At 37.6% G+C, this 15,087-nt stretch overlaps 1 protein-coding gene across 1 annotated transcript in view; it reads right to left on the reverse strand.

Annotated features, from left to right (window-relative positions):
- LOC127623216 (neuritin-like protein) overlaps window positions 1-14,987 on the reverse strand; it is a 31,869-nt gene extending 16,882 nt beyond the window's left edge. Inside the window, exon 1 of the mRNA XM_052097549.1 lies at window positions 14,845-14,987. Coding sequence (XP_051953509.1) covers window positions 14,845-14,899 — 55 coding nt within the window. The 5' untranslated portion in view covers window positions 14,900-14,987. The remainder of the gene's footprint in view (window positions 1-14,844) is intronic.
- Window positions 14,988-15,087: the final 100 nt, after the last annotated feature.

Genomic DNA, 15,087 nt, shown 5'->3' on the forward strand with positions numbered 1-15,087 from the left:
GTTTAAATTAGATTCAGATTTGGGCTTGCTTAGAAGATCTTAGCAGTAAGGGCCCAAATAGAATAATTTCACATCAAATAAAACTTTAATCTGGTAAACCACTGCAACAGAGTTTTAATTAATCTTAAAAAAAAAAAAAAAAATGGTTCAAAATCAGGTCCGGAAGAAGGAGCAGAAACTGGTCTGTATTTGACTTCAGGTGCTTTGGAGTGGTGTAACACACAGGGGTGTTAATTACGTCGATCGCAAAGGACCAGTCGATCGCAAGGGAACCACTGGTCGATCTCGATAACAGGTCAAAAGGGAAAAATATTAAAGATTGGCTTTTTAATTCCTCACTTCTGTAGCCGCGTGCTGTTTGAACGATAGGCAGCTTATTTGTGTGTGCTTTACATACACATGTGCTCAGTCTCCTGAAAATGTACCTAAATGGTCAAATACACTTCAAAAGTCCGCCACAAATCCCCGTCTTGGCGAGGTATTGATGTAAATACAGTCAGTTATATTTAAAGTGAATGTTAACAGTGGGGACAAAAAAGTGGACTTGAAGTATAAATGTAACCTAAAGTATTGATGGAATATATTCAAACAGTGAAGACCAGTAGTTTGCAGTTTCCTGCAATACATTATATTCTGAATGTTTACTTAAATACTTGATAGGCTACTGCTGTTAATTTTCTTAATTTTTTGTTCTTTTATTTTAAAATTTATTTTATGATTTGTTTCTATGTTCTGATTTGATAACAGACTTGTATTTAATAATTACTTGAGAACTTGAAACAATGATTTCATTACTAAAAAAATCAGTACTAAATTTGTCGTGGTATCAAAATAGGTTCAATATTCAAATGACACTACTGACTATGTATATATATATTGTGTATGGTAGATCTTGCTATAATAACATTATGAAAAGTACATCTTATTACATAGATACATAGAGTTACATAGAGATACATTGAGTCTCACAGCAAAACACTATCTGGATCTTGAGAGTATCGTCATGTTTAACTGCATTTTTTATGTTTTCATATACACTTCAGTCAAACAGTGAAAAAAATATGACAGCAGTAAAGCACTGATATTAGACATTAATATCAGTTTCTCCCTGTACTCCCAAACCATTAGACGAAAAGAATCCCATGTGGCTTTTTGAACATATGCAAATTTTGTTTTTAAAGCATTCTTTCATCTGATTATGTTCTGGTGAACTCAGCTTTATTTACATGAATAAAGAAACCCTCAGTTCATTAAGGAATCTGAAATGGAGTCTGAAATGCTAAAAAAAATACACAGGAAAATTTGCACTCCACAAATAATCACTGTGATTTCCAACAGCAGATTATATGATGCTGATGGAAGCACATTTCTGCAGTGATGTGTACACAGGATACAATATTAAATAAACAGACAGGGGATTAGCGATGATTCGTGAGCAGGGATAAGTGGTTCTCAATTACATTACAATAGAGTGCAAGACTAGGTTTCCAGAATAATTTTTTAATGTTAACATACACACCTTTCTATTGTGTATGCCTCTATATTGCCATAAGTTAGAGCAATATTCATTTTTTTAAAGTCTGTGCTTATTTTACACATTCACGGTAAAATTACCCAAAATCCTAAAGATCAACATCAGAGAAGTTATTGTTACCTCGGAAAAGGGAATAACGAGAGCTCATAATCTCGAGTTACCTCCCTCTCCCATAAAGCACTGCTAATGTTTTAAATTGTTTTAAATAGATTAATCAAAATTGCAACTGAATCTAACAGCAAGTAATTACAATATACTCTACTGAATTTTCTGAGAATGGTTGAATTACTGAGAGAAAAAATGTATAATGAGAAATGTAAATTTTCTAAAGTTTAGAGGCTTTTTAAAATTGTCAAACAATTTTAATATTTAAGATTTTGCTTAACAAAATAAAATCATTACGTTTCTGAAGAACTTTCTCATGCTTCCTCAGAGTACCATTTATTCTTACCCATTGGTCATTTGGCCTTTGTACTTGCTCTCCACCAAAAATATTGCACTGTTCTGAAAGATCATCTTTTGGCAGTGTCATGGGTAAACTGGGTGGCTTGTGTCAAGGGCGGCTGTGGCTCAGGTTTGAGAGTGGGTCGGCCACTAATCGCAGGGTTGGCGGTTCGATTCATGGCCCACATGACTCCACATGCCTAAGTGTCCTTGGGCAAGACACTGAACCCAAAGTTGCTCCCAATGGCAGGCTAGCGCCTTGCATGGCAGCTCTGCCTCCATTGGTGTGTGAAAGTGGGTGTGAATATTTGTGAATGGGTGAATGGGACACAGGGTAAAGCTCTTTCGTAACCTCTAAGGTTAAAAAAGATGCTATATAAGTGCAGACCATTTACCATGGGTAGTCATAAACATACGACAATGTCATGCACAGAACCTTTGAAAAAGTCAAAGATGCTATTTAAATAAAAATGCAGAGATTCACACACACATCCCCAGTTAACACGATCACCAGTTGATCCATAACACCAGTACTGCGTACCACTACGTACTGCCCTACCTACACTGATCATATTGCTCAGAAGATATGGATTTAACCACTGTAGTTGTATGGATTACTTTTATGATGCCTTTATGTCCTTTTTTATCTTTCTGCATTTTGACCCATTTTTAAGAAGGTTTAAAAGGCAGAAATGTGAAGCTTATAATAAAAAACATACTTGCATTAATTCTTCTGTTTAAACTCTTATTATGTGAGCTGTAAAGTTGATTAAAAATGTTTTGTTTTACAGTTGTTTTTGTCACGTTCCTCTGTTGTCTGCCCTGTGTCTCACTAGTCTTTTGTTAAAGAACTACACTTCCCAGCATCCGCCTGTTTTCATCACTGCCATTTTGTTCATTGTTCTCACCTGTGTCCAATTTAGTCATCACTCCCTGTGTATTTAGCCCTGCTTCTTGTTCTCTCCTTGTCTGTCGTTGAATGTTGTTAGCCTGGTATTTTTCCCCTGCCTGTGTTTTTCTAGTTTTATGTTTATTTCCCCATTGAGGGTTTTTCCTTTGTGTTTGTTTGTTTGCCTTATCAATAAAGTAAGTCTGCATTTAGATCCGCTCTCCTCGTCTGCCTTCGCTGCCTTTATTTATAACAGTTTTAGGGTTTAAAGCGTCATGGCAACCAAGACGTAAAATTGAATATAACAGAAACAGAAACGTTTAGTAAGTCATGTTATCTCACTAAAATCATGTCTTATGGCTATACTATTGAAAACAATGAGTATTTTAATGTTTACGTATTGGCCCCCTTCACTTCCATTGTAAGTGCCTCATTGTCCATCCATCCATCCATCCATCGTCAACCGCTTATTCTGTGTACAGGGTCGCTGGGGCTGGAGCCTATCCCAGCTAACATTGGACGAAAGGCGGGGGACACCCTGGACAGGTCGCCAGTCCATCGCAGTGCCTCATTGTAACACAGATTATTTTTTTTATTTTTTTAAGTAAAGGAGGGGCAAGTCAAAATTTATCTTTATGGTAATCAACATTTATGCCACAAATGCTTTTGAATAAGCTAACTTGTATTGAACCCGGAATATTCCTTTAACAAAAGAGGGCAAATGTACGCACATTCAACACTTCTTTAACAGGTGCCAGATCAAGGTGATAGAAGAAACAAAAAAACGTAAAAAAATATAAATGTACTTACATTTGAACTATTCCCTTTTATTGATTGAAAAATATTTTATTAAAGGGAATAGTATAACAGTGTGTGGAGTCTGCGGACCTAATTTTCATTTATAATTTGGTCTAAGGCTTAGAAATCTTTATTTAAGGATGTTTTGAAATCCCTATGAAGAAAACGATTAGAAAAATACTTCCCAAACCCAATGCTGCTGAACATGTGGACTTTCCATTGTTCACTTTTTCATATCACTTTGACCATGTAAAACATGGATGCCTGTAAAACAAAAAATACAGCCGCTCTTTGAACTTTTACTATGGTGGGCCAGAGGTGCACAACACAACTAAATTAGCAAAGCAAATAAAAAGCTCAAAAACACAACAGAAATAAGTCACAACAACATCAAGCAACAGTACAACAAAATTAAGCCACAACAAAACTAAATTAAGCCATACCACAAATAAATTTGTCTACAGCACAATGAAATTATCCCAAAACAAAACATCATTAAGCCACATCACGCTTACGTCACGTGACTTATTTGGCTGCCAGGACTGTCGGTCGTCTCATGAGCGCGCATTGGAGAGTGATTGGAAGTAAACAATTATAGTGAAAACGAATTAAATATTGGTCAATTTCTCACCCATCATATCACTTTGGAAGACATTTATTTAACCACTGGAATCATATGGATTACGTTTACTATGACTGTCTGTGCTTTTTTGAGCTTTACAGAGCTGATCACCATCTACTAGCATTGTATGGACCTACAGAGCTGAGATATTCTTCTAAAAATCTTTGTTTGTGTTCTGCTGAAGACAGAAATTCATACACATCTGGAATAGCATGAAGGTGAGTAAATGATGAGAGAATGAAACATTTTTGGTGAACTATCCCTTTAAGGCATTCTGACTCAATGCAAGCGATATCATGAGGCTGCTTGGAAAAAGCAGAGAGCTGCTCACAAGAGAAGTTCCCCCGCCAACACGTCATAAAAGAAGTTCCCTGGTCATGTGAAATGGGTTTCCAAACAGAAGAGACTCCATGTATGCCAGAAATGTCCATTTGAAAATAAATTGATTTTATACCTTTGGAAATGTTGATAAAGCTATGTGAAATAACAGTAATAATGGAAACCCACAGTTAGCATTGTCCAGAGCAGTGGTTCTCAACCTTTTTGACTCCATGGCCCCACATTGTTGGAGAAAATATTTGAATGCTCCCGTATAGGCTATTACATTTTTATATTAAAAGTTATATCTATTATAAGACATTTCCTTAAAACTGTGATTCCAGAAATGTCTAAAACTGTACTGTACAGTCTTCATAAAAATCAAGCTGTTGAAGGGAGTTATTACATTTTAAGCATTTTCAGTAAGTTGAATTATAATAATTATATATAAAATTATAATAATATATCATATTTTATGAGTCATAATTCAATTTTAAGAGATCTCGAGGCCCCCCTGGAAGTGTGCTGAGGCCCCCAAGTGGGTCCCGACCCCCTGGTTGAGAACCACTGGTCCAGAGTATATATATATTCTTCTTTTTTTCTGTTCATTTCATTGTGTTGTGGCTTGTTTCCATTGTGCTGTGGCTTTTGTGTTGTGTTCAGGCTTATTGTGGCATCTTATTAGTTTGCTTTGCTAATTTGGTTGTATTGTGCACCCAGGGCCACCGTATTTCCCCCTTCTGTGTACTAATATTGTTGAGAAATTATGTTACTTTGGAAACTAGAACCCCCAAGTTTAAAATTGATCTAAAACGTAGTTCGTACTTTTGAATGGTTGTTCTGGCAGTGAAAGAGGCAACGAGGCTAAATAAAAAAACTCATTACTAAGATCTATCCAAGCCAGTGAGTCATAATATTTTTCAATGATACTTACTAGGAAGCAGACAGAACACACATTTTATTTTTCAATCGGCAATGCTGTTCTCTCTCACTGAAGTAGGGCACAAAATAATTGGTAACCACTTGGAATTGTCATATTTTGACAATGGCAGAAAAAGCAATTATGTTATTAAACAGAATCACTGCAGGGAAAAACAAAATCTAATCAGAGAAGAATGGTTTATTATGATCAAAGATATATATATATATATATATATATATAAATGACAATCATGATCATTAGAACTGACGATTGGTGCAAATGTCAGAGTTAGCAAAAACAGCTTGATCCAGAGATTGAGAATCGATGCTTCTCCTGTGTACAGTATTTAAGTGTGATTTCCACTAAGCAATATAAAAATCATAAAATTATATCAAAGCCAAAACGTCCTGATTAGCATTCATTCCTGGATTACAGATAGGCTACTACTACATTAGCTCTTTTTGCTGGTAACAAATGTAAAATAAAAAAGTGATTTTTGCAATTAGTTAATTAAGTGCAATTAGAATGTATATACATTATTCTTAAAAGTAAACTACAGATAGGGAAATATTGGTGGAACTCACAGCTATAATGGCTAACATCTCTTGCTTTAATCAGCAGAGCTTCTGACATACAGTATGCCTGAATATCCATTTGAAATTCTGCTAAGTCTTATATCTTATGAATTATTGGTAATACTAATGTGATTTGGATTACACAGCATGTACAGAGAGTGGACTACTTTCAATATGAAGACTTTTTGGAGGGCCCAGACCTGGACAGAAGTATCTAGCTAACCAGCTTACATGATTTATAACCAAAACTTAACAGGGGAATCCACCGTGCAAAACCATGAAAGATTCAATGCATTAAATAGTTTATATAGAGATGTTATGTAAGGCATTACATAAAACATTGGTGTGAACAGGTCTACTGTGCATTGAATGAACAGGTGTTACTTTTTGTGATCTCTATAACTAGAGGTGGCTTATTGTGCTGTCACAATCTCTACTCACTTGGCAAAAAATGATAAAGTGGTCTGTCAAGTCTTGTGTTTTAAAATATTGTTATTCTACAGCAGGGCAGCGAATCAAAAAGCCACTTTAAATGGGGTTCAACAGACTTTTGTGGAACTCAAACTGGTGGAGATTCTATTTTGGGTAGTGGATAATTATCTCCTCACAAGCAGTGTCAGAGGAACACAGACTCCCTGGAAGTAGATTCTGTTCTACAATGGTGACAGAATTGGAGCTGTAATGCTGTATCGTCTGACAACTGGGCTGTTTAAAAAAAAAGTACTCTCAGACCTCTCAGTTCAGACTTCATGTTTCAATCACTCCAAGATGTTTCTCAATATAATGCAGCCTACTCCTATTGCAAACATGAATGTCCTCTTCCATATCCTGAGCCTTGAGACTGTAGACCTAGCTAAGGTGCGATTTAAGCCATGTTAACACCATTTCCCATCCACCAAATAAATGAGCTTTCTGCTAAGATCAATAGAGGTTCTTCTCATCCCCTCTGATGGAGAGTAAATGCAAGGTTCATTGCACTGGACACTAACACAGTGACCCGGTCCTGCTCTAATGAGTTTTTATAGACTGCAACATTGAAGTTCCCAGCTCTAACTTATCAGGTTAACTTATTTAGAGTTTGGTTTTCTTCCAGTTGTGGCATTCTTCTCTGAGAAGGCTGCAGCATCTCTCCTCTTCTCTTCAAAGGCTATATTATTCTGTTCTCAACTAAACTTTCTCTTCTTTCTGCATATTGCTTTTCCATTATTCACATATTTTTCATAGTACTCCCCTATCTTCAGATCATCTCTGTCAAAGTATCTAAGCTGGTCACATAAAGGCTGAAATTACCACAACAACAAAAACACTGGGTGTATATGTCTCTGCTCAACTGGTTCAAAGAGTTTGCAATTGAGGTAGCAGTGTCAACCGTTATCAAATAAACCTGACAGCCATAATAATCGTTTCTCATGTATACAGTCACAACTACACTGAATCAGAGAAGACCAAACTAAACGATTGTTTTGTCCCTTTCACTTAAGATTTAACTTTATTGTCATTGTGCAGAACCAGTGTAATGCAGTTGTTTTCGCATATCCCAAATAAGCTGGGGTCAGAACACAGGGTTAGCCATGAAACCGTGCCCCTGGAGCAGATAGAGTCAAGGGCCTTGCTCAAGGTGCATCTTGACAGTGATGGGGCTTGAACCCCCAACCTTTCGGTCAGTAACCCAGAGCCTTAACCTCTGAGCCACCACTGGCCTTAATGTAACATTTACACGCATTGGCCGGGAATAGGACCCGGGTCTCCCGCGTGGCAGGCGAGAATTCTACCACTGAACCACCAATTATGACTAAATTGTTTTAAACCTGTATGATTCTCTTTTGATCATGGAACACAAAAGGAGATGTTAGGCAATATGCAAGTCTTAGTCACCGTTCACTTTCATTGCATCTTTTTTCCTTAGAAACAATGAAAGTGAATGGTGACTGAGGCTGTTATTTTGCTTATCATCTACTTTTGTGTTCCAACAAAGAACATCATACAAGTTTGGAACAATATAAGTATGAGTAAATTATGGCAGAATTTTTATTTTTGGGTTAACTACCACTTTAGTTTGGACAGTGCACTTCATATCTTATAGCGGGTTGGGGAACCTTTTTTCCATTAAGGGCCATTTGAGTATTTACAAAATTATTCGCGGGCCATACAATTGCTTGCAATTTCTAATTGTGGGTTGAAATTAATGTATGCATTCCGTTACATCCTCACACACCGAAAACATTAAAAGGTTTGTCTATTATACAATATTTTGTGTTATTATCATTTACAATTATTTTTAAACATGATTTGAAAGGAATATTCTTTCAGGTTAATTGAATCAAGGCCATTGTTTGCTTTTCAAATGATTTCTCAAATAGCCTCGCGGGCCAGGTAAAATGGTCTCGCGGGCCTTATATGGCCCTGAGGCCTGACGTTCCCCACCCCTTTCTTATAGCAAGAGAAAGATAAAGTAAACTAAAATTCAGTATTTATTCTGACAATATGATGTTCATTAATAATAACTAAGCAAGGATAATGTTGTGCCCGCACAAAGTACAGACGCCCTGGTGTGTATCCGACAGATTCATTGAAGTTAGTCATAAGCAGTGTAGGCCGTTTGAAGTGTGTGAGAGAATTTGGAGTTCATTTTATTTTAGTGTTTCTTCTCAAAGTCTTTTTGGCTGTGAAAAGTTCAGAAAAGGTGATGACCATATTTGGCTGCACATTTTGCCTCGATATGCCCTGAGGGTTCCAATGAGTCTTTTACCTCCGATGCAAATATGCAACCCACACAGTGTTTACCACCTGGGATGTGGACTGCAGTGACCTTGAATATTCGTTTAAAAACACCAATGTTCCCTATTCACTGCAGAGTCTGTGTCCAATTCAGCTCCCTATAATTACCCTGCAAGCTGTGTACCTCTCTTTCCCTCGGCTCTTTTTCTCTATCACACAAACTCTTTAACCACAATGCACACAAACGCTCACACCACTGAATCACTCAGGATTCATTTGTTCTTAAGGACACAAATTCCAGTAAATTCAACAGAAGTTAGTCACTTATTTCATGAATGTGTCAGGGAGGGGTGGGGAGTCAAAGGGATGCCTCAGGTGCAGGTTTATTTTACTGTGCTTATTTTGGGGATCAACTATGAGAAGTGAGAAATCATTCAGACAAGACTGATTTGTGTGTGTGGGTATGTGCCCAGTGAATGAACATCTGATGATGACTTAAATGTCTGAGAAGTTGCACCACACACTATACCTAAAACTTGTAAAAAAAAATATGGGAAAGATTTTGGACAATCCATACAGTATGTAAACATCACTCTATATGTCTGTCCTGGATTTAAGCTTTTGTGTGTCTTCAAGCTGAGTATTTGGAATGTGACATGGAGAATAACTTGAAATGGCAAAACCATAAACACTTGAAATAAACATAAACCATTATCATAAACCATTTAAAAAAACAAACATTAGATAGGTATGGAGTGGATGTGTGTATGATCCACTTGGCAGTAGACAGTAGTGTCCTAGTTTTCAAGGAGTCTTAAAAGTATCTATACTCAAAGTCATGCCTGCTTCTTTCAATGCAGCAAACTGTCTGCATTCAAAAATATGAATATGAAAGTGAGGTGGGGAGAGAAGAAAAGAGCAAAAGATTGAGAGGGGTTTCTACCCTTAAACTAATCAATAAAATATTCTATTTAAACTAAATCTAAAATTCTTACCACTCACTGTGCTGTATGAATACATAAGAAACCACATTCAGGAACCACTTATGACTACAACTTAAGAAAGATCTTTTTTATATTACATTAAACAAGAGTTAATTGCTCATTGTTTTTGTTATTATAATTTTTTTGTACACTCAAATACCCCATGGGGACAACGGTTTAAGAAGTGCTTTGTTCTTAAAGGGGTCATAACATGAGTAACCAAATTTTCCTTGACCTTTTAACATATTAGAGGTCATTGTAAAAACATACTGTAAGTTTCAGAACTCAAAACTTTGCCATCAATGCAAAAAGTGCACTGGGGCAAGAGTGCACTGGGGCAGTGGTGGCTCAGTGGTTGAGGCTCAGGGTTACTGACCAGAAGGTTGGGGGTTCAAGCCCCAGCACCACCAAGATGCCACTGTTGGGCCCTTGAGCAAGGCACTTAACTAATTGCACCGGGGGGATTGTCCCTGTAATACTTGCACTGTAAGTCGCTTTGGATAAAAGTGTCTGCCAAATGCATAAATGTAAATGTAAAAAGAGCATTTGATGAAATCATGCTGCCAAAATGACTTGTATTCTACATCCTACACATTGTGATATCACACTGCATTTGCATCTGACCGCCTCCACAACAACACATGAATGCCTACTTTACCTTATTAATTCCATAGCCCCACTCAGTAGCAGTGAGATAGCAAGAGAGGAGAGCAGGTCAGTCAAGAGCAGAGAGCAAATCCGAACAGTGGCCATTTACTGTCAAGTCTCAAAAGAGAAGCAGCACCAAAACCAAGTGTTTATGACATATGGCCAGAAAGAGGGTGGAAAATGATAATGTTTTACAAATATGTGACAAATAAACTTTGTACAAAAAATTTAACCTTAAAGAACATAGTAAAATTATTTTAAAACGGCATGTCATGAGGCATACACCTTTACAGTATTATTTATACCACTGAAAAGCAATATATTAGTTCAGGAAAGGGAACTGTGGCCAATGAATGTTGGCAATTGTATGTGAAAGTCAATATCCGGTATTCATGTGAAGTATTTTTTTTCTATACATTTTTTAGCTTTTTGCATCATTACTAACAGACGAGAAAAGTGGAGACAGGAAATTATAGCAAGAAAAAGGAAGGAATAGGATTGGGAAATAGTGACACAAGCCAGACTCTGCATGAGCGTCAAAGTGAAATGTGTCAGAGCATGTGCACTAATAACAGTATTTGGCAGTATCGTACAGCATTGTGATGCACATTTTGAAAACAGCATTACTGTGATTCTCACAAACCATGACTTGTTTGATACCCTCTCTGCAGCTCACCTCGTTTGAAGTCATCTCAGTTAGAAAAATACTTCAACTCCTCACCAGTCATCCTGCCCCCTCAACCCCAACCCTACCCTCTGATCTTCTGTGTTTCTTTTCTTCTGCTGTCAGCATATCCATGTCTAGTGAAGCTGTCCTATCACACTTTAAGATAGGTCCTTTATCCCCTGGCTCATTGAGTAGGTTGTATCATAGAGTTCCTTTTTGGGTCCTCTCTGGGCATCGAACCTGTGACCTTTGTGACCGTGTTCATCCACATTGATGGAGGATGGATCTTCATTATCTACTCCAGATCTAAAAAAAACTCATGATTCACTTGTACTTGCTCTACACGTACTCTGTGCTTTTTGTCTCAACTGATCAGTACAGATAGCAACTAAGCAAGTCCTTGTACAGATGCAATGTGATAAGGGTTCTAAGAATAGAATTTCAAAGTATTTACAATTATCAGAGTTTTCTTCTTTGTTTTTGTGGCCTTAAACATCTTGCGCCATTTATTCTTAGCTCCTTGCATTTATTGTAAGTTACTTTGGGAAGAAACCATCTACTAAGGACATAAATGTGAATGTAGAATTTGAGAAAATAGGGCAATGCTTACTGCAATGCCCTGAGTTAATAAAATCTTTGACAAAATGTAAGTGTGTATTGCAGACTAATGGTCGTTTTTGATGGCATGGACAGCCTGGCATATACAGTGCATTTTTTTTCCTTACATCAATTTACACTCCATAACCCATAATAAAAATAACTTCGCAAATTTATTGAAAAGAAAAAACTGAAATCTCACAATGACATAAGTATTCAGACCCTTTGCTACGACACTTGAAATTTAGCTCAGGTGCGTCCCATTTCTCTGGATCATCATTGAGATGTTTCTACACTTTGATTGGAGTCAACCTGTGGCAAATTCAATTGATTGGACATGATTTGGAAAGGCACACATCTATATAAGGTCTCACAGCTGAAAATGGATATCAGAGCAAAAACCAAGCCATTAGGTCAAAGGAACAGCCTGCAGAGTCAGGATTGTGTCGAGGCACAGATCAGGGGACGGCAACAAAAAAGGTTTGGCTGCATTGAAGGTTCCCAAGAGCACAGTGGCCTCCATAATTCATAAATGGTAGAAGTTTGGAACAACCAGGACTCTTCCTAGAGCTGGCTGCCTGGCCAAACTGAGCAATAAGGGGAGAAGGGCTTTGGTAAGAGAGGTGACAATGAGCCAAGACAACGCAAGAGTGGCTTAGGGACAACTCTGTGAATGTCCTTGAGTGGCCCAGCCAGAGCCCGGACTTGAACCCAATCGAACATCTCTGGAGAGACCTGAAAATGGCTGTCCACTGACGGTCCCCATCCAACCTGACAGAGCTTGAGAGGATCTGCATAGAAGAATGACAGAAAATCCCCAAATCCATATGTGCAAAGCTTGTCCCATCTTACCCAAAATTACTTGAGGCTGTAATTGCTGCCAAAGGTGCTTCAACCAAGTACTGAGTTAAGGGTCTGAATTCTTATGCCAATGTGATATTTCAGTTTTTTCTTTTGAATAAATTTGCAAAGTTATAAAAAATATGATTTTTGCTTGCCGTTATGGGGTTATGGAGTGTAGATTGATGTGAATAAAAAAATTATTTTAAAGCATTTTAGCATAAGGCTGCAACATAACAAAATGTGAAAAAAATTAATGGGTCTGAATGCACTGTAAATGTGTAGATATATCAAACATGAAAAGTTAGATCAGATTTTGTGGCATTGCAAGTGAATGATAAATGGGGTGGCTTGGCAGGAGCAATGGCACAGTGACAGTGTATGAATGTAAAGAAGCTGAGGTGGACATGTGGGGATGTAGGTTCAAGTCTTGTCTGATCTTATGCAATAGACATAAAGTATGTTCCATTGTGACTGAAATATTGTTTCAGTCACGTAGCTCTTCTCTCTGTCTCACTTTCTCTCTCTCTCTCCTGTTATATAATTAATTATTTAATTGTCATGGCTTGTTGCGGAGTGGAGGCACTATTAACTAAGGTTATGTGATACAAAAGGCCCTTGAATGCTTATTAGTGTGATAATATTCATATAATATGCAACACATGTGGTAAATATACCTCATACTATATACAGTTACAAATTAAAATTGTGAGGACAAACTAATAATGAAAGTGATATTATTTGTATTATTTTTCAAAAATAAAAAAATGACCAATAATATTTCATAATTTGTCCCACTGAAATGCTCGTTCTACAGTATGGGAGTTATACGGCATTGATTTTGAGTTGGATGCAAATGTAAAGAAGTATTTACATTAATTCTTCTGTTAACACTTACATATTATTTGAGCTGTGGTCTTGTCTAAATTACGGTTTTTGCGGCAGACTACTAAATTACTGGGATTACAGGGTTTAGAGTTTGTCGTCATGGCGAAGTTGTAAAACTAGATAACCTTTTCTGTGTAAAGTTATAGTCTATTAAACAATTTCATCACAGTAAAATTGTTAACAAAAGTTGACATGCATATTGTTTACTTTTTGTGGCTATACTTTTGGAACAGAGAATATCTTGGGGGCAGTGGTGGCTCAGTGGTTGAGGCTCAGGGTTACTGACCAGGGGGTTCAAGCCCCAGCACCACCAAGATGCCACTGTTGGGCCCTTGAGCAAGGCCCTTAACCCTATCTGCTCCAAGGTTATCATGGCTGACCCTGCACTCTGACCCCAGCTTAGCTGGGATATGTGAAAACTAATAAATTTCACTGTATATATGCAAAAAACTGTGTGTATAATGTGTGACCAAAATAAAGGATTCTATTCTATCTTAACCTTTACGTATTGACCCCATTCACTTCAGTTGTGCGTGCCTCACTGTAACCCACATTTTTGCTGTATTTTTGAGCGATGAGACGAAATTAATTTGTATGATAATCAACAATATGACTAAAATGCTGTCGATTGTGCTTAACTTGTATTGAACCCCTGTTCCTTAAAATGTCCTCCCTCTGACATCTACAACTAATACTTGTTCGGTAAAATGGGTAAAATATGTTACTCTCCGGAGAGAAAATCTGTGAGGGAGAGAGCAGATGCAACTAAGGTTGCTCCTATCGTTGTTTTTCCACACACTGACTAAATCCTCGGGGGAAATAAAGTAACATCAACATTTGCTTTCACTCCAAAGAAACGTCAACGGTTATCCGACACTTTGGACAGATCCATACTTACATACACCGTATATCCACTAGTCTTTACATTTCGGACACAGCATGTTTCATATCTTCTATTTTACTCTTTTAAAAACAGAACACAGCGCGTGACACTCAGCATGAGTAACATACACGTAATCCGATATCGTAGTCATAATATCTAGCGCGGATTAATCGCCGCCTGAATAAAACTGTAAATGCAGCGATGTAACTCATGTCCATGCTGGTGTGTAAAAGGGCCGTTCACACAGACACAGCGCAACGCACAGTCCTATCTCAACACGAGCGCTTTCAAAAGTTGACGTACCTTTTCCTGGCTCGACGTCTAAAAAACGCTGTAAAACAGCTGGACGTGGTGCAAAGACGTATTTATTTACAAAAAAGTAGCCTACAAATCGCTACAAAGCAATGTTCGTTGTGAACAACCCCTCAAACCGTCGGAAGTCATGAGGATCATTAATGTTTTGCCTTCGTCACTAAACGAATTTGAAACGATTTAAAAAATGTATTGGGTCAACTTACGCAAATATAGGGCAACAGGCAAGATGAGACAGGCGTTGCAGAGGATAAATGTCATCCTGAACGTATCCCAGTGAGCAGAAAGTGATGATAGTAATGATGTGAATATTAGTCCTCCGTTCGTTTACTCTAAACTCGCAGCATCAGCTTGCATCGCGCTAGAGCGGTGAATGATTCACTAGCGCGCGTATCTTGTAGTAAAAGAGGAGGCGACTGCGGAGAGTGCTGCTCAAACGAGATTTGATT

The sequence above is a fragment of the Xyrauchen texanus genome, chromosome 29 (genome assembly GCF_025860055.1).
Source record: "Xyrauchen texanus isolate HMW12.3.18 chromosome 29, RBS_HiC_50CHRs, whole genome shotgun sequence".
Taxonomy (NCBI): domain Eukaryota; kingdom Metazoa; phylum Chordata; class Actinopteri; order Cypriniformes; family Catostomidae; genus Xyrauchen; species Xyrauchen texanus.